Here is a 27,030-nt window from a genome sequence, read left to right as displayed (position 1 = left end):
GAGCAGCTATGTAAGGACAGCTGTACTCATCACATTTGGTCTCAACATTCCTCCAGGAGTTTGGTTCACTCTATCTTTTACTTGAACAGTGACAAATTTAAATTTAATTTAAATTTATCGCAGATCATAGTAACAGACTGAAGTGTAGCACAGTTTAACTTTAACTACCATGATATAAGTTATATCTTGATGCAAGATAGTTATAAGGTATCTTGATGCAAGCAAACTACTTTGGAATTATCATTTAGAACAGATTTCTTTAAAGTTTAACTTGAACATTTACAAATTTTAATTTAATTTAAATTCATCACAGATCATAGTAACAGACTGAAGTGTAGCACAGTTTAACTACACTTAAACTACGAGACTACAGATATATCTTGAATAGCTTTATACAATTAAGCAGACAAGGAGGAAATTCCTACTTGAACTTCACCTTGTCTGCTTACTTGTATAAAGCTATTCAAATTATTTTTCAAATAGGCACAGATGAGTGCGATAGTATTATAGCACAAAGACATTTCCATTTCAGATAACAATCACAGTAGACAAATTTGAAAAGAAGATGGTATATGATCCAACTGTCGATTTGGAGTCAACAGGTGAATACGATGTGATCCTCTATCGCTCAATTCAACGATACATATGAAAATTTTGCAAATAAGTCATTTTGAATGGCAATTTTTGTGTGCTTTTTGCATTAAAATACGTGAATTTCGATAATATAATATGTTTGTCCTTACATATTTATTTAAACAGGGGGTACGAATGGAGACGAGGAAAACAAAAACGAGGAGGAAGAAAAAGAAGATAGCAAGAAAGCGGCTGCATTATCAGCCACTCTAAATGCATTCCTGTTATCTGTAGCTTATCTTCTTCATTTCGTCGCTTGAGAAAAGACAACAAAAACTGAATCTAATAAAATAAATATTTAATGCGAAAAGTGGGCCGGCTTAAAAAATAAAAACTGTGCCATAATTTAATGAGACCCTTCCTGAAATTCTATGTTTGATAATTAAAGATCAATTTAGTAGTATGATCCAAAGTGTACATGAAGTTTTTAATTTTATTAATATATAATGATATAATAAAGTGTGTAAATAGTATTAGGCCAGCATCACAACTTCAAATATGTAATTTATTTTTATTTAATAGATTTTTGTTAGGAACCGTGAATTAATACAATTAATACAACTGTTCATATAGATCATAGTTTAACATCTTGAAATCTTAAAATCTTAAAATTCTGAAATCTTGAAATGTTTTTTTAAAGTTATGTTTTCAGGAATGATGAAAAATCGATAAATGATAAATAAATTTAATAAGATAATGCTTTTATCAGTTTATAATTATGGTCATTGGTCAATGCCCCATGCATAATCAACATCAAGATTCAAGGTAAATCTAGACAAAATAAGGGGAATCTATGGCAGCAATCCCTACACCGACACCACCCTCGTTTTCTCCGGCTACCTTCGTCCTGATGAGGGGTCCAACAGTTTTATTTTGTTTTACAATTCCTGCCCCATCAGTACAGTAAACCGAGAAACATCCAAACTGAAACGGGGGAACTGTTAAAAAGCTGCAACGCTTTTGATATACAAGGTCGTTGAATTAACCTAATCATATATAGCTTCTTTTAATACAAGAAACGTATTTGCACGTGCAAAAATGTTTTTTGATTATAACTTGTTTCATTTTTTCCATTTTATTCATGAATTCCATGACACAAACCTCGGACACAGTATTGAACCTTTCTGACATCACCCCCCTTCTAACTATTTTATTCTTCCTCCTCGGGGCTGTTATCCTCTTCATAAGAATGTACTGAGCTCGTGCAGGATCCCCTGATTTAATAATTCTGATTATTATAATATATGTTTTAATATGTAACTAATAATCTCTATTTCAGAATCTCTGTGAATTTAAGTTAAAGTTAATTCTCTTTGCCTTATCTCCATCTATTACTGAGTTCGGATAAATCAGGTGAAGTCACAGAGATTATGGAAAACTGTGTTTTTTTCATTGGGATACTATAAATACTCCTCACTACTATGGTAAAAGTAAAGTATTTACCATTACTCTCACCTGATAAAGATAACAACTTCTCTCTCATCTCCTCCTCCCAGATGTAAAGTATTTACCATTACTCTCACCTGATAAAGATAACAACTTCTCTCTCATCTCCTCCTCCCAGATGTTGTGTCCTCCTCCTTCTCGCTGGGGCTTCATAACGTACCCGTCCGGGTGATCTATGCCTATCATGTTTAAATACTTTTAACATTACTATATAACAAATAATTTGATAATTTTCACCTATCAACATTATGCCTATCATGTTTAAAAGGTTTGTTGCTCGTTGATAGAAGTGAAGACTGATTAACATACTTGGAGCCCCTTATAAGCCCTGGGACTTGCTAACTAACTGACATGTTAATGAATAAATAAAAACCTAGTTGAGCGTTCTTGTCCCCTTCCACGTCCGGATTAAGGTGTAGTGTCTCGCAAAACAGCTCCAGTATCTTATCAGTAACAGCAGAGGATGGAGTGTAGCGGTCTAACACACTTCTCTGAGTAAGTACCATTTGGAATAGCTTCGTGTTTACCAGTTGGTGGCGCACACACGGAACCTTAAGGTTGCGCGTTGTTATGTGTTGCTAAGCGTGTGACGTCACGTTGTTTTGTGTTGCTAAGCGCGTGACGTCACGATGAACATATATATTATATATTAAAGCCATTATTGGTTTGGTTATAAAAAAGATGTTTGGTTCTAAAAAAGATTATATTAATATTAATACTTATGTAAACTCGTATGCTCTAAACGAAAAGATTTTGAATATCAAATAAAAGTACACAAACATTTGTTCAGGCTTAACTGTTATAGCAGCACTAAGCTCCAGATCACGCCTCAGCCTCCATATGTCATCAGACTTAAAATGTCTGGGATCGTACAAAGTTCTGAAGTAAACCATCGCGACTTCTTTCCCCTCCACCATATACCGACCTAAATTAAGTAAAGAGTGACAACCATAGTTACGAGTAAGGCTTTAAGTCCCTTAAATATTGAATTAATAAAACAAATATTTAGTAAAACAAATATTTATTTTTACGGCACAATCAAACAATATCAATAATAAATAAATCAGGGGAGGTTTGAAGAGGTTTCAAGTGCCGAAGGCCACTGCTTATCTTTAGGATTTGAGAGTGACCTGTGCTTGAAACCCCCTTAACCATCCACTATTCGTCAATACACTTATTATACAAATATAGAAAAATATAACAATCTAAAATTACTTATTGGTTTAGTTTGGTGACACAGAAGAGCCCAGTTGAGTTTTAGTTTAGGTTTAGTTTTTAAATCATAGTTTAAAAGGTTAGCCATGCTTCATGGCAGAGAGATATCATGTGTGCAGAGCCGTACCGGATGTAGAATTTGAGATATAATATAAATTAGTTACCATGTATTGGGGTCATCTCGATTTTGGAGGGATAGCAAGTGCTTTTTAAGGTTAGATTTAATAATACCTGACGAGGTTGATAAGTCTGAATTCTTGGAAGAACCCGGGATTATTATCCCATCTTCATTCTTCATTAGCATCACATATTTCGAATACATAAGGGCTGAGGTCAATGCAATTAAATTATCATGCCATCATGCCCTAATTCGTTTTGTAATAAATGGCATAAAATTGCAATTTTGTTTGACCGAAATATCGTTAGACTGACCGTTCTTTGTAGTACCGTGAGCTGCTAAGTACCGAGCGGAGTAGCGTTTTGTGGGTACTGCTGCTCGTTCTAATGCGTTTAATATCAACTGAAATAGTGTTAGTGTTATACTTGTTGGGTCTATAAATTAATAGGTATATAATTAATATTAATCAATGAATTCATGGTTTTTTAAAGTAAAAGGTAAGGATATTTAAAAAAGTTAAATTTTACTTCTGCTGTATCATATATTTAGTTAATAGTTATTTACTTGCTGGTCAAAGTAGTTGAATTGGTGATCAGTATCGTCAGTTTGATTGATCATGACAACCACACAGTTTCCGCTGCAGCTGTACTTTTCTCTGTACAATTCGTATCCCAAACGGAGCCCATCGCTGTACCCTAAAAGACATTGTAACTGGGAATAAATGATAACTACGATATTATAATGTAAACTTTAATCTCATGATGCGTTCTAATTTTCATAACCTGGTTCTGAATCCCAACTTTGCAGCTCACCTTGTATGATATTGACTTTGTGATGATATCTTGAAATGTCCATGTTATACTGGTTGAGCAGTGTGCTGTGGTAATCACACACTCCTTCTGACAATCCTCCCAGACTTGCTGCCACCAAGTTGAATTCCACCTGAAAATATTTTACATTTTTAAATTTATTTTAAAATTAATCTTTTTGCTTTTTTAAAAAACTTCTTTTATTTGTTTTTGGAAAGCAACTTCGATTTACTGGGCATGACTGATTAGCAAAATATTTGTCGCAAATGCGCAGGGTAATAGATATTTTGCTTCTTTTTCTATTGACCAAAAAAACAGAAACTACAAGTTCTGAATAAAACTTTTGTTATTAAAATGTATGTTCATAATCCATGCTTCCAAAATGAACACTCAAACTATCACTCAAAACATTACTATAGTTTTTCACAAATAATTACTTAGATAGTTCTACTATTTTGTTACTTAAAAGTCCATGCTTTAATTTTCCAAACCACATTCAGACTCTTCTTCCTTGATGTCTGTTAAAGCATTGTCCTTAGTCTCCGTATTCCAAAGCATCGCCAAAACAAACTGCACCACCGCAGAGCAAACCATCAGAGAAACAACCGCCACGGGACTAACAGGGTAAATACTGTACGTCGTAAAACTACCAAAAATCGCCCCAACCTCTCCAAAACAGCTGGTGAATCCTGAAGAGGTACTTCTCAGAACTGTAGGGTAAGCCTCCACAGCGATGTAGAAAAGTGTTTGTCTGAATCCGGTAACACCCAATCGAACCATCATGTTGAGTATGTTTTTCAAGATTGAGTTCAGGTCAAAGTAAATCGAGATTGCAGTCAACATGGTTAGAAATCCAAGACTCTTCAACATTAATATTCTCCCTATTTTTCTTCCAGCAAGTCCTGCCAATATGCTTCCGAGTACATCACCTGACAATGCTACTAACGTGCCAACCAAGGCTTCTTGGTTTAGACTATTACTACATTTAGGCAATCCAACGACGACTTTTGTAGTAGATTCACGACTTTTGTAAGAATCTAATGGCAAATAAGCTGCAAATGATAAGTAAATGAAGGAGTTCAGAGTAAACATAGCAGTAACGAAAATTGTAGTTTTAGCATAGCCGTGGCGGAACAATGCACAAATTTCCGCTCTTTTTTCGAGCTTCACTGCATTCTTCCCAGAATACGACTCAGGAAAAGATCTGCAGTTCCATCTGTACAGGGTCTTTAAACTAAGAAGACCTTCTTCTGTTTTTCCTTTTACAAACAGATATCGCGGGGATTCTGGGACAACTAACAATCCATGCAGTCCTGGTAGCAATGGAACCATTAGAGCTGCACACCAATAACGCCAGCCTATTTCGTTGAGAAGAAAGTGTGCCATCAACGACAGATATAAGCCACCAAGTTGGGAACTCAATACCATGAAAAAAACTGCAAGTTCCTTGTACTCAAAACCGACAATCTCTACAGCAAGCACATAACAAACGTGGCCACCCACACCGTTGCAGATCCCTTGCAGTGTACGAACAAGTAGAAAGACCATTGGGTTGGGCGAGAAAGCTGCCAGGACACCGCACAGAAGGTGGGTTGCCGAAGTGATAACGATAATGTTTTTGCGTCCATAGTTGTCAGCGAGATTGCCAAGGAAAATGCCACCTAGACAAAAAGTAATAGAAAGTGAGGAAGCAATAGCAGTTTCAAAAGGGCCGCTCAATTCCCATTCACAGCTCAGATAAGGCATTAGAACAGTTGTTAGCAAGTAAACCATATTTTGTATCATCATAATGGAGGCGAGGCTGCTCCAAACAAAACAGTGAGCCTTTCCTAGGCCCAGTTCTTGGGTTAGCTCATCAAGGCTTTTTTCCGTGCTTATATTTTCTGGTTCTTCATCGTTTAAACTTCCGTACTTCACTGTCATATCTGAGTATATGTTGCTAAGTGTTGTTCAAAGGGAATAATTTATTTGATTTTATTCTCGCCCTCAAGCAAATATACGTGCCAAAGCTATTATCAAATACCTTGTTGCAGTGGCGTGATTGCGCAGCTGTGAACTGAAAGTTTATAATGCTGGCAGTTGAATGGAAGGAAAACGAGTGAATACTTGTTTTAATAATATTGAATTGATTAATAGATATGGATACTGGCGGGGAGGTGATAATAGTTTGTTTAAATTAATAGTGAGTACATATTCGGCAAGCTGAGGAGGTGATAATTGTTTGTTTACATTTTTATGGTGAGTACATGTTCGGCAGGCTGAGGAGGTGATACATATTTTGTATTATAGAAGGCTTGTAACACGTGTAACGCCTCCTTGTTACACCCCCCCCCCCCCCCCCCCCCCCCTTTGAGGGCTCCAAATTATTTTCTGAACGAAAGCTCAAAAATAACCGAGAAATCGACCTTCTTATTAACTCATTTTGATGACCGTTTCTGACCTAAAATTTCACGAAAAATCGATATAGCTATGTTTTAGAACCTATAAACACTTCCTTATCCCCCAAAACCGATGTTTTATAGTTTAGAATGCGAGCAACAAGCAACATATATTTTGATCCTTTGGTTCTACAGCTCTTGACCTAGGGCTGAAACCGAAAGATCGAGGCAATCCTCACCTTAACTGATCGAACTTGAGCGAAGAGCAGAGCACGACAAAACACAGCAGGTAAGCAACTCATTTTGGTGACTGTTCCTCACCTGTACAACTTCAACGTTGCAAGAGAAATCGATTTTTTTGTGAAACTTGGTTTCGAGATAGCAGTTGACCAACAAACTAGGACCGGTGACCGAACTTTTGAGGGGGTCCCGGACCCCAACAGCCAAACAGTGCCCGCGGGGCAGCCACGCCCATATTTGGTCCAAATTAGGCCCAATTTAGGCAAATTTGTTCATTTTTTGCGATTATTTGAACACAGAATCCACAGTTAGGTAGATATTGAGCTGATAATCATTGAGAATGTGTAGTATAGGCTTAACTTCCATATAAAGTTGGTTTCATTCAAAAATATTGATATTTGATCAATTTATGGGCCAAAATCGATGAAATTTGGTGCGTATGCCCAAATATGGGCATATGGTTTTTATCCCATAACTCGGTCAATTTTTATCCAATTTTGATAAAACTTAATATGTGTGTTCAGGAGACTAGTAGCTACAAGTAGAGCATCCCAAAACATGGTTTTGGGCATGTTCAGGGTATTTGGCTAAATTGGGCCTAATTTGGACCAAATATGGGCGTGGCTGCCCCGCGGGCACCGTTTGGCTGTTGGGGTCCGGGACCCCCTAAAAATTTCGGTCACCGGTCCCCCCCCCCCCCCCCCCCCCCCTTAAGTTGGTTTTACAGCCCAATAACGCTTCCTTATTCCTCAAAATTGTTGTGTTACTCAAACAAAGAACATGTTGATTCTGCAACGAAAGAACAAGGAGATCGTCTTGTTAACAACTCGAACAGGTTCTATACAATAAAGGTAGGTAACCAACACAATGACGTATAACAATCATAATAAAAACTGAATTATATTTATTCTGATCGGTACGTTGATTCTGACCGTGATCCTGACCAATTGTAATAAAGGTGTTATGTCACGTGACGCTGATCCGTCCAATCACAAACAGGAAGAGTCAGCAGACGGATATAATATATCTTTTGTTACAAGTGTTACACGCCTTCTATAATACAAAATATGTATCACCTCATCAGCTTGTCGATCATGACGTACTCACCATGAAATGAAATGAAATGAAATGATATAGTATATGTATACCGCCCATATGGTTAGCAACTGACACAAGTACCAGGTACTAACCATGTCCGTCAGAGCGGTTCTAAAAGGTGAGGTGAAAATATCCAGCAGCAAACAACTAAATCATCTCAAAAACAAATCTATTTAGGAAAAATAAAAACTTTAAATATATCATATAGTAATCATAGGAAGATTTATTGATATATACCACACTACGATTAACAATAAACCACCAGAAAAACACTTCAAAAGTAACATAATATACTTATAGCCTAAAGGAATCATAGGAAGGTTTATTAATATAATAATACACTTTGCACTAATAAATAAAGATACACCCTCCAACAAATCATAAGAACAAAGAAAAAACAGCACTAATCACATACGGTCATATAAATAATGTTTAAGGCTACCTTTGAAACTGTCTACGTTGCGTAGTGATCGTATCTCCCAGGGAAGTGAGTTCCACGCAGTTGGTGCGTAGTTGGTGAATCGACGTTGATCAATTTTACTATTTGTAGTTTTTAGTCTGTAACAATCTCCTTTTTAGTCTGTAACAATCTCCTTCTACTTTTTATCTTGTACTAGCTATTTTCGATGGGTTTTCAATCACTACAAGATTCTGTATGTAGGCCGGTGCAATCCCATGCACAGCTTTATAAGTTTGTTTGTTTGGGGGACCAGTTTTTGGTACGCCGGCCAATGTTTACAAAATCATATGATACATAACAATATAATTGTGTTTAATATACGTGAATATTAGAATAGAACTGAAATCTTAAATTTCTATTAGTTCCTTGAAATTGTTACTAAGTTCAAAATAAATTTATATGATTTAATGTTAACAGGAAGACTTTAAAGAAAATCCTTTGGTCAAGAGGAAGGATATGTGCTCTCTTGTAGTAGGGAAGTAGGTCTTCTGATCGGTCTTTGATGTTGTAGATGAACCGTATGGCACCATTGAGGGTTGATCTTAGCTTGTTTAGTCGTGTCTTTGGTAGGTTCATGTAGAGAGAATTACAGTAGTCTAGCTTTGATATTACAAGCTGTGTTACCATCATGAGTTTCACTCCTTCATCCAGATAGCGCCCAATCGTCCTTAGATTCATCATTGTCCAGCTGCATTTCTGTTTGACACTATTAATTTGTCTTTCCATGGTAAGAGACTTATCAAACTTTACCCCAAGACTCTTCCAGCTGTCACCTTTACATTCAGTTGGAGTGATAGTTGAGTTTCCGAACTGAATCGTCACCTCCATTTTGCAGTCTTTAAGAACTTTTGATTTGCCTAGGACAAGTAGTTCTGTCTTCGACTCATTGAGTTTCATAAAGTTTCCAACCATCCAATGCTTGATTTCCGAGAGACAACTATTTATCCGATCTTTGACATCTGCAAGTTCGCTTGCAATTATCACCTCCCCGCCAGTATCCACATCTATTATTATTGATTATATTAAAAACGGTGAAGTCTTTAAACTTTTAAATGGTCAAAATTGAAGACGCTGAAGCCTTCGCTAAAGTTAACTGTCTATATTTAATGACTGAGAGTATTGTTTTAAACAAAGAGTAATTATGTGTTTATGAGTAATACTTTTGATTTGAATTATCCCCGTAATTTAGCTTATGATAAGAAATATTGGCAGAAATTACAGTGACGTTTTGATAATTAGTTTTTTAGGGAAAGATTAGACTTGGGTGTTGTTTTTTAACTATCCCTTGTTTAGAACTTTTATTTGATATAAATATAATAATAGTTGTGAGTTAAGTATACATTTTCCAAACGGTAACTGTTCTTTAAAAGTTTTATAATTTTAAAAATACAATATTTATAGAGGTCAAAAATATCCAATGTGGTGTATCCAAAAATAAATTCTCTTAAAGTAGCGAGGTCGGAGCAAGAAAATAGAAAAACATTTCGGGTTTTATAAAACAATGTGAGCATAATGGTGAGATTAACCAAGTAACCATGAAACAACCAAATAAAAATATTATAGGATGGACATACTTTCATCAGTGTAGTAAAAACATTTTCTTTTATCTGCTCTTTCGAACTGATATCGATCACTGCGGTATTCGACCTTTTTGTGGACGAAATACATTGCACATTATAAATCTTAACCTTTGTAATACCGATCACTGCTTCGAAACGATACAATTTTCTAACGATGAAGCAGGATGGACATACTTTTATCAGTGAAATGATAAAACTATGTAATTGAAAGCAGTATCAAGTAGAGAACGTAAAACTTGAGGAAATGATAAATAATGGTATTAAAAATTTGCTTGTCAAACAACCAGTGGGTTCCTTACAGTTGATTGAAAGACAAAATATACTGATAGGAAATATGCGAGCACATGTTAGTGCATATCAGTCGGATGTGATCACGTGATGCCCTAATATGGTCACACAGTCTGCAGGGTAGGCATCTGTACACCTTTTTGAATAGGAGATTTATAGAGGTCAAAAATATCCGATGTAGTGAGGGACGAACACGGAACAAATGTTCCTGGTGTGATTTGCAGCCTATAATTTACCACTATATTGAATTAGTTTCCTAAATGTGGTAATATTCCTATAACTGGTAATACATTATTGTATTATACAATTGGCGCCGCGATTATTGGCCAAAATAATCGCGATTTCCTTTTGTCCTTAGTAAGGACAAAAGAAAATCGCGATTATTTTGGCCAAAAATCGCGGCGCCGCGACAAGCCAATAATTATGAATCGACGGAAATTTGCCTTGCGTCACAGGGAAGGTATGTGTTTTTCAATCTAGGAAAAGATTTGGAACATCATTCAAGAATTCATAAGACATGTACCTTGCTCGGATATTAGATTATGAAAATATGTGGAACCCATATTTTGTTAATTAGATTTTAACCAATTTTCAGAGCTCATACGAAATACAAATCACAAAATATGATCGGAGGTACGTGTTCAGTTTTGCTGAATTACCTACGTCTTTTATTAAAATAACTTTGGTGCCTACCACGTTATAATTTTATGAAAGCAATACTTTTTATAATGCACGACTTAAGACTTTAATAGGAAAGTAGCAAACAAAAATTAATCAAGATCATGCAATCCGTCCGATTGTCTTTTCTTTTTTCTTCCTCTGAGTTGGGACGGAATTGATACAATTATGTAATTCTTAAACAGAGAACTTAAACTTAAAGAGAACTGAATGTTAGTAAACTGGAAGTGGAGCAGCTATGTAATAGGACAGCTATGTACTATAACTATAAGGACAGCTGGACTCATCATATTTGGTCTCAACCTTCCTCCTTGTCTGCTTACTTGTATATAAAGCTACTCAAGATATATTTAAGTCTCGAAGTTTAAGTGTAGTTAAACTGTGCTACACTTCAGTCTGTTACTATGATCTGTGATAAATTTAAATTAAAATAAAATTTGTAAATGTTCAAGTTAAAGAAAGCTGTTCTAAATAATAGTTCCAAAGTAGTTTGCTTGCATCAAGATACCTTATAAGTTATTATAAGTTATAACTATCTTGCATCAAGATATAACTTATAGTATGGTTGGTGAACTGTGCAGGGGTGTAGGAAGCGGAAGGGCAGGGGGGGCCATCGCCCCCTCATGAAATCTGGGCAAGGGGCCAAAAAGGGCCAACTTTTTAATTTAGGTTTCTAAAAATTTTTGGGAAAAAAAATTTTTTCCCCGAAAATTTATTTAGTCAAAAATTTTCTAAGTCAAAATTTTTCAAAGTTTTTCTGAAAACTACTTTTGTTTATGTTTCATGCTACCCTGATCATTATGAGCCAAAAATATTTTTTTTGGTTTTCGAAGTTCGATGTATGATTTTGGACTCGAGGGTTCCCCTTTGTGATGCGATCTCGGAAGGCAGGCATCCCCTTCGCATTACGAGCTCAGAAGCGGGAGCTCTGCTTTCAGAGGTACGTATCGAGAATGACTCGGACCGAAAATTTTCTAAGTCAAAATTTTTCAAAGTTTTTCTGAAAACTACTTTTGTTCATGTTTCATGCTACCCTGATCATTATGAGCCAAAAATATTTTTTTCGGTTTTCGAAGTTCGATATATGATTTTGGACTCGAGGGTTCCCCTTTGGCCTTTGTAATGCGATCTCGGAAGGCAGGCCTCCCCTTCGCAATACGAGCTCGGAAGCGGGAGCTCTGCTTTCAGAGGTACGTATCGAGAGTGACTCGGCCCGAAAATTTTCTAAGTCAAAATTTTTCAAAGTTTTTCTGGAAATTACTTTAGTTCATGTTTTATGCTACCTTGATCATTCTGAGCCGAAAATATATTTTTCTGTTTTCGGTTTTTTGAAGTCCGTGCCTACATTCGAAAGGTTGTGGATGCGATACTGATTGGTTTCATATACTAATTATAGAAAACGAGAATTTGGTCCGTAGATTTAAAGGAAAATGCGCAATTTGACGCGGAGAACTGAAAAAAATGGCGATTTGTCGTGAGGCCAGAATCTGAAAAATCGCGATTTGTCGCGGCAAACGTGAAAAATCCTCGAAATTCAGGGTTTGGCGCGAAGCGCCAAAAAATTTAGGGTGTGGCGCGAAGCGCCAAAAAATATTTTGAATTTGGCCCCCCCATGAAAAAAATCATTCCTACACCCCTGGAACTGTGCTACACTTCAGTCTGTTACTATGATCTGTGATAAATTTAGATTAAATTTAAATTTGTCACTGTTCAAGTAAAAGATAATGTGAACCAAACGTTCCAGCGATGATGTGAACCCTGCTTGATTCAGTATCAAGGGGTTCACATCATCGCGAGGAAGACTGTCTACTGTTATTATGCAGTCATATGATCTGGTATCACGAACACCTGTTCACGAACAGTTGTCCACGAACACCTGTTCACGAACAGTTGTTCACGAACACCTGTTCACGAACAGTTGTTCGCGAACAGGGGTCGGGCTATTTGGATACTGCCGGGCCTTCCGCACCCAAACTGCAGTTCGCGAACTAATCAAAAGTTCGTTTGAGCTTTTGAGGTCTAAGCGAAAAAAATACTCCAAGAAGCCCATATTAAACATTTCACAACATACTTCATGCCACGGATACAACCTTAAGTACACGTAAAACTAAACTGAGTTAAACTTTAATTTTAGCCTTTTTCGAGCCCAATAATTTATAATTTTTATTGTTATTCGAATCTGAAAAAAAAATGCCGAACTTTAGGCGAAGACCCCAGTTCGCGAACTTTTCGGAGCAAAACTGACCAACTGACCAACTAGGAAAGGGAGTGTAAGGATAATTATTCATTTTCATTTTTCATACAGGGTGGGCCAAAAGTCAGTGGGCATACGTTGGCCTTAATAGCTCCACCTGAAATAAGATTGAAGTCACACAGAAAGGCATGTAAATTATGTATATTTATAGCTCCCAACGTAACACCTAGCAACTCCCTGTTTTGTTCTACAGTTGATATATCAACATGTCATATCAACGACAACACGGTCCTAATAAAAATGGATCGGGTAGGTATGAAATGCATGTCTTCATTCCAGTTGGACAAGCACCAAGCTATTAAGTTCTAAATCTCAATATTGAGACACTACTTATAACATAAGCCAGATTTGCAACTATTACAGCACCAAATATTATAGCAAGCATAGCAGACCAGGAAAAATTTTGTGTATAGTTTAATATACCGCGAAATCTTTTGGTCAAAATTACCGCGAAATCCTTTAGTCCCTGTAGCAGACGAACACATCCAAATTTGTTGCGCTTTACACTCAAAGTCAAGTCACAGCAAACGCAAGCTACACAAAATAAAAGGTTAACCGGATAAAGTTCTGTGAGGTGGAATGTGGAGTACAGAACTAAATAAAGAAATGGCGTACAGATTCTTAATAATAATGCTGCTATCGCGTTTACACTATCGTAAAAGAAACCAACATATCACATCACAAATCATGAGTCAAGGGTTCGATATTCTAAAAACAAGCTGTTTTATTATCCTAATCTTTGTCATTTTGGGCTGAATACTGGCAATGTTATTGTTACCTATACCGTATTGAAACTGATCAAAAGTCAAACCTCAATTATTCTACACACATCACGACGCTGTTTTAGTTCTTTTAAGAGTTTATCTGTATATTTACAGGTTTTTGGTTTGTAATTATTGAAGATGACTGTTGAGGATACTCTGGCTCTCGAGATTGCAGAGTAAAGTGATGACATAGAGGTACTATAAGTTGTCTCTTCGTGATTTTTCCCACCCTGACTTTCATCATAATATGTCCAGAAGGTACAATTAATACAGATAACAGCTGGCCACTCTGCTGACGCAGAGTTAGCTGTAGTATGCACTGTAATCTTGTCATCTGCAGCAGTATTCCACTTCCTCACTACATCGCAAATAATAGACTCAACTTGTCGTATTTGATCAATATTCACAGAGTGTAGAACTGCGATATCCTTGTTTTTGAGAAAACTGCCACATCCTTTTAAATTCTCCAGCTCTCTGAACAAAATATTAATCCAGGAAGTGGTTTTAAGGTCTTGCAGTACGTAAATGGTAGGCTTAGGTCCCCGAAGATAGTGTCCTCTCTCTTGTCCAGGCAAACTGTAGACTGATTCCCCAGTAAAATGTTTTTTTCTGATTAATGATAATACAGTAGATATTTCGTATGTGTTCCTGAGATTAACTGTTAATTCTGACTTTACAAAATAGCTTATAAATTCGTCCCTAAGAGCTATAAATGGATGATGATCGTCCATGAAATGCATATGATTAGCAGAAAAAGATTGTGCTTTATCAAAGAATATCCAAATGCTAGTTTGGTTGGTGTCTTTGTTCTTCACGATAGGAAGCAGTCCCTCAGATATAAAATTTGCATGTGCTAATGATATAGATTTACAATACTCCATCATGACAAGTTCATCGGGCGACTGATGATCGTCGACAAACACGTGATCAAACCTCGAAATCAAGCTGTCTATACTTTTAGCTAAACCAGTGCCAATATTCAGTAATACGATTTTATTGGTGTTATCAGATAGTTGCTGTGATAATAATGTGCGTGTTCTGTTCAATTTATCACCCTCATCGCGATGAATTACTTCAAAGCATGTCTCACAACCACATTTTGTCATCACACATGTTATATCCTGTCTGATATTGTTCAGTAAGAACATTGCATCACGTGGAGCTGGGTTGTTAGCATGGCCTGTAAACATCAGAAGTATCCTCACCTCTGGTGGTGTGGTCAGAGCAAGGTCGATTATCTTACTTAACATCACAACCGTCTTGCCTAATTAGATAGTGAAGATTAAATATTATTATTATTATATTGTCAGTAAATCATTTTTAATCGATAGGACATTTAAAACCATTTTCAATGAACCGCGTTATTGTTAATTTTCAAGGGGTTCCAACGTTTTGATGATTTCTATTACCCTCTTTGTAAAAAATATCTTAGGTTACAGATTAATTTTAAAAAGTAATAAAAAAGTACTTGCCTGATCCAGCAGGACCGTCCACCCAAAGGAATCTCTCATCACTACTGAATACATCCAGCTGGCATTGCGTCAGGCAATTTATTTTGAGATATTTTATGAAGAGATCCGGAGCTTGAACCATCCTGGGATTTTGAGGATAGTTCTTCTTCTTTTTTCCTTTTTTCTTTTTTAAGCCCTGGCTAAGTTCTGCTTCTTCAACCAATTTCCTTATTACAAGTGAACTCTTGAGTTTATTATCTACATCTTTTACACATTTGGAGAGGCTACATTCATCTAAATCCCATTTATTGTCTTGGTTCACGCACCACAATCCTAAAAGACTGCAACATAACATTTCTCTGGCAGTCTTCATACTCAACGTTGTGACAGGTGAGAATAAGAACGCTTCACAGCAGTAAATAATCAGTACCAAGTTTTCTAAATCCTCTCTGAACAGGATTGTCTCATCAGAGAGATATTGCTCTTCCACCTCTTCCATGGAAATATTCGGAAACATTGTAAACTCGAACACCGTCACTAAGGGGTTTATTGATCTGATGAGGTCCCTCATCCTTTTCCTTTGCATTACCGTGCTGTCACAACATCCATCTAACTTAATCATGTCTTCTCCTGTCTTTTGGAGTGAAAGCCCTTTAACTTCAATCACCGCCACGAATTTATCTCCTATAACGATAAAATCGCATTCTCCTTCATGTTCCCTTAATGTTTTGTGACAGAAATGATCCTCTGAGCCTTTCTTGCATTTTGTCTTGTTACAACGATGTTCTGGAATAAAAGCAGAATACTGTTCATGTGTATAATCTAGTTGATGGATAACTAGATTATTCGTATTGACCTCCTCCAAATAGCGATACACTTTAACCTCTGCTTCATACGCTTCAAGATGCTTCTTTTCTGCAAGGTTCGCCCCTTCCAACACTACACCTTCAGGGAGTTTATCGATGAATTTGTTGTTGGGAATCGGGGGCACAATCGTTGGTCCTGAATGTTTTGTTCTCTTTTGACAATATTTTTGAAAGATCTGCTTGCCAATTGTGTGTTCGATTTTCTTGCGAAGTCCTAATGCTGACTGTGAAGACATTATCTGATGAAGAATGAAATTTTGAAAAATATGTATATTCAAAATATGAGTTGTATAAAAGTAAAACGTCGCTCATATCAACAAAAAACTAAAAAGGTACTAAAAATATATAATACAGAATATTGGTAGTCAATAACTTCGCCGTGGCTATTGCAAGGAAAGACACATTACAAAAGAAGCTTTGAAAGAACGGATCAGAACGGATCAGATCGGCTCAGAACGGCTCATAATGGTTAGAGCAGCTCAGAGCACCTGTTGACAGACAATGGACACTTACACACGATTCAAACTGCAATAACAAACTGCAAAATTCAGAATAAAGCAGGCCGTAGTACGAAATTATTGCCTGGTCTTGTGAGTCCCGCAACACTAGTATCACTATCATGAGTTAGCCGCGATAACGAGTTTAACGGAAATTATTGATTCGTGTTCACAGTAGCTGTGTCTGACATTACACATATCGTATTACTAGAGTACTAGGGGGGGGGGGGGGGGGTCCTGGGGCGGATGTCCTGGGGGGTTTGACACGTCAGAACAATGAATATAATCCTGCTATTCCTAAGCACCCGGATTTGTGATTCTTAGCTATGATGAACTAATTGTGGCATGTCATACATCATTGCAAAGGGTATTTGAATAGCAGACGATAACAACAAAGATGAAAATATAACTACTCAAAATGCGTGCTAATGTGAATAAATAGTAGGTATTAAGAATTGATAAAGTGTATAGTTACTGGAAAGAGCTGAAACCTTGCAACAGGTGCTGTTGCACTACACAGTACACATCATTATGTCATATGTGGGGGTTATGATTTACATATTTAGTTTTAATCTATGTTGTAATATGGTATTTAGAGATATCTTTTAGGATATCTTAGTTTTAGAATAACGTTTAAGGGACGTATAATTTAGTATGTATTTCCGGGTATATAATAACCAATGTTTTTATATGTTCGTATTTGGGAGTTACACATTTTGAGTGTAAGTCGGTTGGCTGGCAGAACTACTGTCAGACTAACTGTCTGAAACGAGCCGTCCGCTCACTTTGCACCTGACTTACAGCCAGGCCTGTGGTTGGTCCTCGCGACCACAGCGTGACTGCTAGTGGAGTGCTCATTGGCGAGACGGCGTGTCACGTGGTGCAAGCAAATGCGTTGTGCCGTCACGCAGTGTGGCGTGACGAAGTTTTGAGAGTATACCCGGAGAGCCGGATGTGAAGAGCTCACTTCTTAGTTGCCCCTTAATCATTTTAAGGGATCCGATTGTCAATAGCCAGTTTAACTGAGTACTATTCTCTGTGACTAGACACGTAGTGTGATCTATATTCACGGCAATCGTTTGGAGCGTACACTTGGAAGTTTTATCTGTTGACGTTCACTTTGTATTACTTTTCCATTTTATTAATTATCCTTTTTAATATACTCGTTTCATTTCTACCTTTCGGTACGCCCTGCCGTTCGTGCTTCGTGACTAGAGCTTGACTAGCATACACTAAATACACTAAGAAACGCAGTTTTCTATATCTGGAGGCCACTTTTAGTGTTGCTATTTTGCTCGTGATCCTTCTATTATCACCTATATTCAGTATAGTTTCGATTAGATCCTAACGTTGTCATTTGCTAAGCTAAGTTCGGGGTTACGTCGCAGTTCAGAAGAATTACGTGGAGGTTGACTTAGATCTTCAGTACTTCCTACTAGAATTGGTAAGTGTTGCTACGCATTTTGTGGTACCTGTATATTCCAGTTCTATCGTTTTAACGAGCACCCAGTTTACAGCCGTTTGTAGATTCAGTACAGTATTACCTAGGTTGTTAGTGAGTTTTGCGTAAGTTTAGCAACCTTACTTTTCGTACTTATCTACTCAGGAGTGATAGACGTAGAAGTTACAGTTCCAGTAAAGAATCTAGTAAAGTCTTGACTAGAAGATTTTCCAGCAACGTGAAGAGTACGCCTGTTCCAGTACTTATCTACTCTATTTGTAAGTGCACTTTTACATTTAGATTCACGTTTTAGCATGTGTGATAGTTATGCAGCTGAAATGGAGTGGGCGACGTCAATTATCGAGTCAAACATAAATAAGACTATGGAGGAGATAGATGGTTTAGGTACAGATAGCCATGACATTTCCGATTTAGAGAAGGAGTTGAATTCAGCTTTAGAATGCCTGCAGAATAAGATTGATAATGTACGGCCAGAACCACTTAGCACAGTTACTAAGTTTAGAAACGTGAACATCGGGGATGATTTTGACAACAGTATGATAACCCCATTGAATAGTTCAGTCGCTGGTCCACATTTGACGGGTGCCAAGCCTCCCAAGCCTCCTTACTTTGAAACTGGATCTAATTTCATCATATTTGCCAGGCGGTTCAAGGAGCATTTGATTCTGTGTGGACATAGCGGTGGTTCTGATATTAGCACGTATATGTTGTCGTACATTCGTTGTGAATCCACCTGGGAAATACTGCAGAAAATCTCTCTTAGGCCGGATGAGAGATGTAATATTGATCTTCTTATTAAGCGATACTCAGAGGAGATATTTCCAGCTACTCAATCTTGGGCCTATAGAACTGAGCTCATGTCATTGCGTCAGTTAGCAAATGAGAACCTACAGCAGTTTATTTCACGTATAGATGAGCTTGCTTTTAAAGCCGGATACGACTGCGAGTCGAAGAGGGACGAGAGTTGCTTGCATGTTCTTGTTGTAGGAGCTCGTGACGTAGCTGTAAGGACTAAGCTTTATGAGTCCCAGTTACATTCCTATAGAGAGGCAGTAAAACTAGCAATTCACACTGAGCGTATCACGTTAGCTGTGAGTGGTGAACCAGGGGGTTTCACTCAGGTCCAGGATACCATTTTCGCCATTAGTAATCCTGAATTAGATGGCCAGAGAGCTAGGGTTACAGCACCTGGACAAACACGTGACCACTTTATGACGGGCACTAGACAGGAGAGTTACAGTCCTGAATGTCCTCCTTCCCATTCGGAAGTTAACCAGCGCACAGGCCGATCATGGACTCCTAATCTGGTTAGCAATAGTTTTAGGGGTGGTATGAGAAATGATGATCGTAGAAACACGTCTGTTCGGTCACGTTATCAGCCAACTCGCAAAGTGGTTAATTCTAATAATCGGGGATCACGTAACGTTCGCTCTCAGTTAGAAGGTTGTTGGGAGTGTGGTAATAGAGGGCATTTTCAGAGAAACTGTCCGAGCAAATTTGCTGGTAATAGAAGTAGATATCAAGACAGAGGGTCTTTATATCAGAGTGGTTATGGCCAACAGATTGGGAACAGAGCGTATAGACCTAACAACCAGGCGCCTTTAAACTTCTATGAGGATTGTAACGAGATTGGTGGCAGTAAGGGAAACTGCATTTTGGTTGGAGGAAATTGTGCTGGTAGATCAGCAAATTTCTTTGTGGATACGGGATCATCTATTTCTATAATTGCTGAATCATTTGTCAGATTTATAGATAAGTTTGAGAAGGTTGTGTCGTGTAATCTCAAGCTCAAGTCCTTTTCGGGAAATAGCATAAAGACTTTCGGTCAGATTAAGCTTCCAGTGATAATTGCCGGAAAATCTTTTGAGCACACCTTTGTTGTTTCTGAATTTCATGAGGCAGAGGTTCTGATAGGCATGGATTTGATGTTTGATCAGGGGATTAATATTAATGCCAGAGATAGATTGCTGTATACTAATAAGGGTTCATCATGTTTTAGAACACCACCTAAACCCACTAAACGCTGCATGAAGGTAGTATGCAATGAAACAGTAATCATACCACCTCTCTCGGGCACTCATATACAAGGCAAATTGTTGCGACCTAAAAGTCAACGTGATGACGTTTATGGCCAGCTAGAACCTCATATTAACACGGTTGTAGGTACTGGCATATTCACAGCGCACTCTCTCATACGGTCTGAGGACAACATGGTCCCTGTTAGAGTCATGAATCCTACAGATAAGCCTGTGAAGATAAGTAAGAGAACCTGGCTGGGCAAGATGAAGCCAGTAGAGTTTGGTGAGCGAGTGATGAGAATAACCTGTGAAACGGTTAATGCGATATCATCTGATTGTTCAGTGCCAGAGGTGAGCAAGCTAGCTGATGAGGAGCCGCTAGTTAAGGAATGGGATAGAGAGAGTCTTTTCAAACAGTTGAAGTTAGACGAGTTGAAGATAAGCGAGGAAGACAAGAATGATCTTCGAGAGACTGTGTGGGAGTATAGAACCATTTTCTCGAGTGGAGAGCTTGATTTAGGTTGTTGTAATTTCTTTGAGGCACATCTCCAGCTCAAGGATAACTATAAACCTAGGTGGGTTCCATCGAGAAGGATTCCGTTTAAGCAGCAGCCGGAAATGGATAGACAGATTAGAGGTTTGCTTAGATCTGGTGTGGTTGAGGAATGCCCTGACCACTCTAATTTTAATTCTCCCCTTTTCCTGGTGCCATCAGGAGATCGCTCTAGATTAGTTGCGGATCTGAGAATGGTAAATTTAGAGCTTCAGGATGATTTGATGGAGCTGCCTAACTTGAACCACATTTTAGACAAAGTGGGCGATAAGAATCTGTATTCGACAGTGGATTTGAGTAAATCTTTTCACCAGGTTCCGTATACCAAGGAATCCAGGCATGTCACGGCGTTCATGCACAATCAGAAGAGGTATCAGTTTGCTAGAATGGTCATGGGCCTGAAATCTAGTTCAGCTACGTTTACTAGAATGGTCATGCGGTTGATAAACGGTCTGGGTATATCAGATGCGTTAGCATTCTTCATAGATGATTTACTGATATTCACGCGTGATGTAAAATCTCACATTCAGATACTGTCAGTACTCTTTGCTCGTCTTAAGTTGGGTAATCTGAAACTAACACCTCGTAAGTGCAGATTTTTACGTGAGGAGGTTGAATATGTCGGTATTACTCTAACTAAGGAAGGAGTCAGGATGAACGACTCTCGCATAGAGCATATTAAGAAGTTAGAACCTCCCTGTAATAGAGCGGAATTGCAGTCAGTTTTGGGCATGTTAAACTATTCCAAGAAGTTCTGCAAGGGATACTCCGAGATAGCACGTCCCCTTTATGCTTTACTTCGGAAAAATAAGGTGTTTGAGTGGACTGAAGATTGCCAGAGTGCATTTCAGAGGTTACGTGACATGTTGATATCAAGTCCTGTCCTAGCTTTTCCGGAGGTTAGCGACCCGGAAAATAGTTATGAGGTGACTCTAGATGGTTCTAAACACGCATTTGGTGGCACTTTGACTCAGTGGATCAAAGGAAAGAGGAGGGTGATTGCATACTTTTCTCGTAAGGTTCCGGACCACAAGCGGATATGGCCGCAAACTCAGATTGAATTTGAGACTTTATATCAGACTCTGAAACATTTCTCGGTTTACTTACGTGGCGTTAAAAACTTCACTGTTATCACAGATTGTCTGCCACTCTTGAATATTACGACAATATTTTCAAAGATGTCATCTTCTGTTATCAGGAAGCTTCAGGAGCTTGCTAACTATACTTTTACTATGAAGCATATCTCGGGGAAGAGTAACCAGATGTGTGATGGACTTAGTCGTTATAAGTATCAGGTTTATGGTAAATCTCGAGAAAATGTTGCGAGCATTGGTCATAGTTCCACTTTTAGTCTTGATGCTGCGTTAGAGGGAGTAAACCGGGTGAGACGTGAGCATTATAGATGTAAACACCCGATACTGTTTAAGAGGATGCAAGTATCGGTTAGCAGCGAGACTGTGGTTGATGATGATTGCAGTAATCTGATTGAGGAATCTTGCAATGAGGTGAGTGTTGAGGACAGTATGATTCCGGGGTTCTTGTTTGATGAAAATAGTGAAGACCCTAGTATTGTAAGCATTGTTCAAATTACGCCTGAAGTTGATAGCCGTCATTGCAATTGTAATCTTACCCAGGCTGATCCTATTCCTACAGAGGAAGCATCAGTAGTGGAAGCAGTGGAAAATGTTTCAGCGGTTACTAGTGATGTAAGCTCACTAGAGAGAAGGGTCAAATTTCTTAATCCTACCAATGAGCAGATTAAACAAGCTCAGAAGGATGATGATATTTTAAACCAGGTCTACAGTTGGGTTACCAAGGGTGAGAAACCTGTTGCCATTCAGACTAGTAAACTGCCTCAGGAACTGTTGAGTTATTGGAAACAGTTTGATCTTATAAGTATCAAGGACGGGATACTTAGGAGACGTTGGACTGAAGTGAGGGATCCGGAGGGAAGTAGAGAGTTGATCATAGTCCCCGAATCCTTGCATGAATCTGTCCTGGACATGGTGCATAACCAGGAGACTGCACATGCTGGAGTAGAAAATTGTCTTGAGGTCTGTAAACGACATTTCTACTGGCCGAAAATGGGCGAATGTTTCAAATTATGGATCGCAGCATGTTGCAGGTGTGCAGCAAGTAAGCCACCTCAGGCATACAATAAGGCACCTCTCAAGCACATATTGTTCCACTCCTTTAACTCAGCAATTTGTTTCGATCATATAGTTCCTGAGAAGGTTGGTGCTACACCTAGAGGTTACAAGTATATTTTGACTATAACCGATTGTTGGTCAAATTATGTGGTAGCTATTCCTACTAAGACCCAGACAGCTAAGGAGAGCGTGTCATTGATTCGTAGGTTTTGGATTGATCGTTTTGGCCAGCCTAGATTCATGATGGCTGATAATCATCCGGGTTTTAGAGCTAAGTATTTCGAGACCATAGCTCAAGCACTAGATTGCAAGTACATTCATGGCCAACCGTACGTTTCTCGTAGTACTGGAAGAGTTGAGAGAGCAAACCGTCGGTTGAATACTGCACTGAGAACCAGCTTACCACCAGGACGATACCAGGACTGGGATCTTTGGTTATCTAGAGTAGTCTTTGTACTTAACTCATTGCGGAATCGGCACACAGGTTATTCTAGCAACAGATTGGTGTTTGGTCGTGAGTTAAACACACCTTTAAGCCTGCTAGCTGAGAATCGCAAGGATTTCGAGCTAGAGCCTATGAAGGAGAATGAGTTTGATGTTGAAGCGTACGAGCTGTACAAGAATCTCAAGTTTATCACCAGGAAGGTGAGGGTCCAAGCTGAGCGTGATTTTTGCTATGCACAGAGATATCACGATAAGCACGTTAAGGGACCATTCTTTGAGGAAGGTGAGGAAGCTTTTGTTTTGATAAATTGTCCAAAGCACAAGTTCGGTCCTCGTTGGGTTGGCCCGTATAAGATCTCTAAGAAGATAAATGATCACTTGTACTGTTTAGATTTGCCTGATGGAGAGAAGAAGGTGTTTAACATTGGAAAGTTAAAGAGATATGTCAGGAACAAGTTTTCTGAGAAACTAGAGACTAGCTTTACATTGCCTAAAGTTGTTAGCAGTGAAGCTGAGTTAAAGACGGACTCATCAAGGCGAGATGTAGTCTATTCCGATAGTGATAGTGAAGAGGAGACAGATTTTCAACTGAGAAGAGCACCAGTTGTAGCAAGGAGAAGAGAGATTCATCCGAAGAAGTTTCGTATGGAGGAGGATGGTGCAGATAGCATTTATAAACAACCTAGTTTTAGTTCAACTCCTAGGGCTGTTAATAGACCTGCTCAACTAGATCTGAATTCTACAAATCCTAGTTTTCGTACGGTAACACCTCTCACACATAACATTCCCTCAGGCGATAGTGTAGAAACAGTTGATAATTCTGCAGAATTCTTCACTCCAGCTAGAGAGAGATCGGCCGCTAGAAGATCATCGAGTCCGGTTGTTGGTGAAGGAACGATGGGTCATAGCAGTTCTATGTCATATGATACAGTGGGGCACGACATTGACACAACAGGATCGCTTTCTCCTGTGGATCTAAGAAGACAGAGCCCTCCGAGGGAGGAGCGCAGATATAACACTAGGAGACCTGAGGAACGGAGACAACCTGATCGTCTAGGATACAACGTTAGACTAGTTACGGATCTTATAAAACTCTTCAACCAGTAGAAGACGAGGAGATGCCCGGATAGGGAAGTACACTTACTTTGGAATCTAGTTTCAGTACAGTATAGTCTTACTCACATAGCTAGCTTTCCACTTAGTACTTAGCAGTGGTATTGTACCTTACTTAGGCATAACACGTGTTATCTTTCAGAACATTACTGATAGGGATAATAGGATCATTACTCTCAACACGACTCGCTCAGGGCTGCTTTAGTGGCGGAAACGTAGAAACTTTCGAATTTATTTTGACTTCTTTGTTTGCTTGTCAAGGACGTTTAGAGATTCCGATACATCTCTATCTAATGATGAAGACTCAACACCAAAGACTCTACAACTTGGTGCAAAAGGGAAGTATTTGAAAGTTTTAGAAGATTTGTGGAAGTCAAGTTCAGTTTTAACTTTAGAATTTTGAGGATTTAAATTTAATGCACAGGGTTAGGGCCGTGTATTTTATTTTGAGACTTGACTTATTTTTAAGTTTTGGACTTTTGATGCGTGGAAGCATTGAAATTTAAATTTTGAAAAGGGCGATTATTTTATTGTTTTAAAATATTCGAAAAAAATTTTTGGGTAGAGATGTTGTAATATGGTATTTAGAGATATCTTTTAGGATATCTTAGTTTTAGTATAACGTTTACGGGACGTATAATTTAGTATGTGTTTCCGGGTATATAATAACCAATGTTTTTATATGTTCGTATTTGGGAGTTACACATTTTGAGTGTAAGTCGGTTGGCTGGCAGAACTACTGTCAGACTAACTGTCTGAAACGAGCCGTCCGCTCACTTTGCACCTGACTTACAGCCAGGCCTGTGGTTGGTCCTCGCGACCACAGCGTGACTGCTAGTGGAGTGCTCATTGGCGAGACGGCGTGTCACGTGGTGCAAGCAAATGCGTTGTGCCGTCACGCAGTGTGGCGTGACGAAGTTTTGAGAGTATACCCGGAGAGCCGGATGTGAAGAGCTCACTTCTTAGTTGCCCCTTAATCATTTTAAGGGATCCGATTGTCAATAGCCAGTTTAACTGAGTACTATTCTCTGTGACTAGACACGTAGTGTGATCTATATTCACGGCAATCGTTTGGAGCGAACACTTGGAAGTTTTATCTGTTGACGTTCACTTTGTATTACTTTTCCATTTTATTAATTATCCTTTTTAATATACTCGTTTCATTTCTACCTTTCGGTACGCCCTGCCGTTCGTGCTTCGTGACTAGAGCTTGACTAGCATACACTAAATACACTAAGAAACGCAGTTTTCTATATCTATGTATTTATGGGATGTACCTAGTATTCCCCTCTATAAAGTAAAGTTTGACACAGGAATATAACCTCATCCTGTATAGTAAGATACTAAATAGTATAGTAACTATCTATAAAACTTTACCGCGAAACCCGGAAAAAGCCGCCCAATCTGAAATTACCTTTTTTCACTACCAGTACCTGGTTACTGATAAGGATAAAATTTCCATCAATCACTACTAAACTGGAATAAAGTAATTAAATGAGACCAAATGAGGCCCAAATAAAAATTTTATATTCAGTAACTGTAATATCTCTGTAATTTAGCTTGTAATAAGAGTGGCACAATGAAGTTTTGATATTTAGTTATTTGTTGTAGGGAAAGATTAGACTTGGGCGTTGTTTTTTAATCATCCCTTGTTTAGAACTTTTACTTATTTAATAATATTCAATAACTAACCAGTTTGAAAGTAGGAGATTTCCCCGGCTGGATATCGCCCACCTCGTACATAAAGTCGTGTCTGTTCAGAGCCAGAGTTATCTTATCACTGTGGGAGTCTGGCAAGGAACTGTAGATGTCTAGCAGTCCTAGGATGGTTTAATACTTTAACAATCTGGAGGTGAAGGACAGAAGAATAGTTGTTGTCACGTGACAGCAATTAACCAATCAGCCTTAACTATTGACTAATCAAACCTTGTACTCTTGTAGAATCGCTGTCAAATGTCAAGTAATATGCCTCACCTTCACACCAGAATCTACATCTATATTCTAGACATAAATAAACCTTGAAGTGACCACTCCACTATAACAGTAAAAATATATTTCATATTTGTAGCGAACAGCGAGAATACGAATTAACAATTTACTCAAATGGAGGATAAAAATGATTCCACCAAAATATGTAGCCTAACAATCAAGAAAAGCACCTTTAACGAACGAATCGTATTCAGCGACGGGAGTCAGATAGAACATCATAGTGTCAAAATCTCTAGAGAGCCTATCCAGGACAATGTTGAAATGTGGCTGGATATCTTCCAGGGCAGTGTACTCTTCTATTTTCAGTGGAGTGGGGACAGCTGTTATTGCTATAGGAAAAGGTTTCCCCTGAAATTTGGGAGTATAAGTTAGAAATTCAAGTTGTTTTGTGGAACTTATGATAACAATAGTAATTTTCAGCATGATCGGTAATCGTAATCAAAATATTAAAAATCGTTGTCCTCTAAATCTATTTGAAATTTGAAATTTTGAGAAAAAAAACTGTTGATTTACAAAAACTGCGAAT

At 38.2% G+C, this 27,030-nt stretch overlaps 1 protein-coding gene and 1 long non-coding RNA gene across 2 annotated transcripts; one reads left to right on the top strand and one right to left on the bottom strand.

The window, feature by feature from the left end:
• Positions 1–1,260: 1,260 nt before the first annotated feature.
• LOC134823871 (glutathione synthetase-like) lies at positions 1,261–26,730 on the bottom strand. Its single transcript, XM_063835468.1, has 10 exons — positions 26,675–26,730; positions 26,208–26,335; positions 4,225–4,354; positions 3,977–4,107; positions 3,727–3,814; positions 2,877–3,004; positions 2,453–2,630; positions 2,157–2,258; positions 1,735–1,847; positions 1,261–1,557 (listed from the first exon to the last, which is right to left on the bottom strand). Exons 1-10 carry the CDS (start codon positions 26,721–26,723, stop codon positions 1,405–1,407), a joined length of 1,200 nt encoding a protein of 399 aa, XP_063691538.1. The 5' UTR covers positions 26,724–26,730; the 3' UTR covers positions 1,261–1,404.
• Positions 18,072–25,663, top strand: LOC134823828 (uncharacterized). Its single transcript, XR_010161327.1, has 3 exons — positions 18,072–18,219; positions 18,382–18,494; positions 24,196–25,663. It is a non-coding gene; the product is annotated as an uncharacterized LOC134823828 (long non-coding RNA).
• Positions 26,731–27,030: the final 300 nt, after the last annotated feature.

The sequence above is a fragment of the Bolinopsis microptera genome, chromosome 12 (assembly GCF_026151205.1).
Source record: "Bolinopsis microptera isolate Bmic1 chromosome 12, MBARI_Bmic_1.0, whole genome shotgun sequence".
NCBI lineage: Eukaryota > Metazoa > Ctenophora > Tentaculata > Lobata > Bolinopsidae > Bolinopsis > Bolinopsis microptera.
Note: the sequence above shows the minus strand (reverse complement) of the source record. Positions and strands in the feature narration are given on the sequence as shown.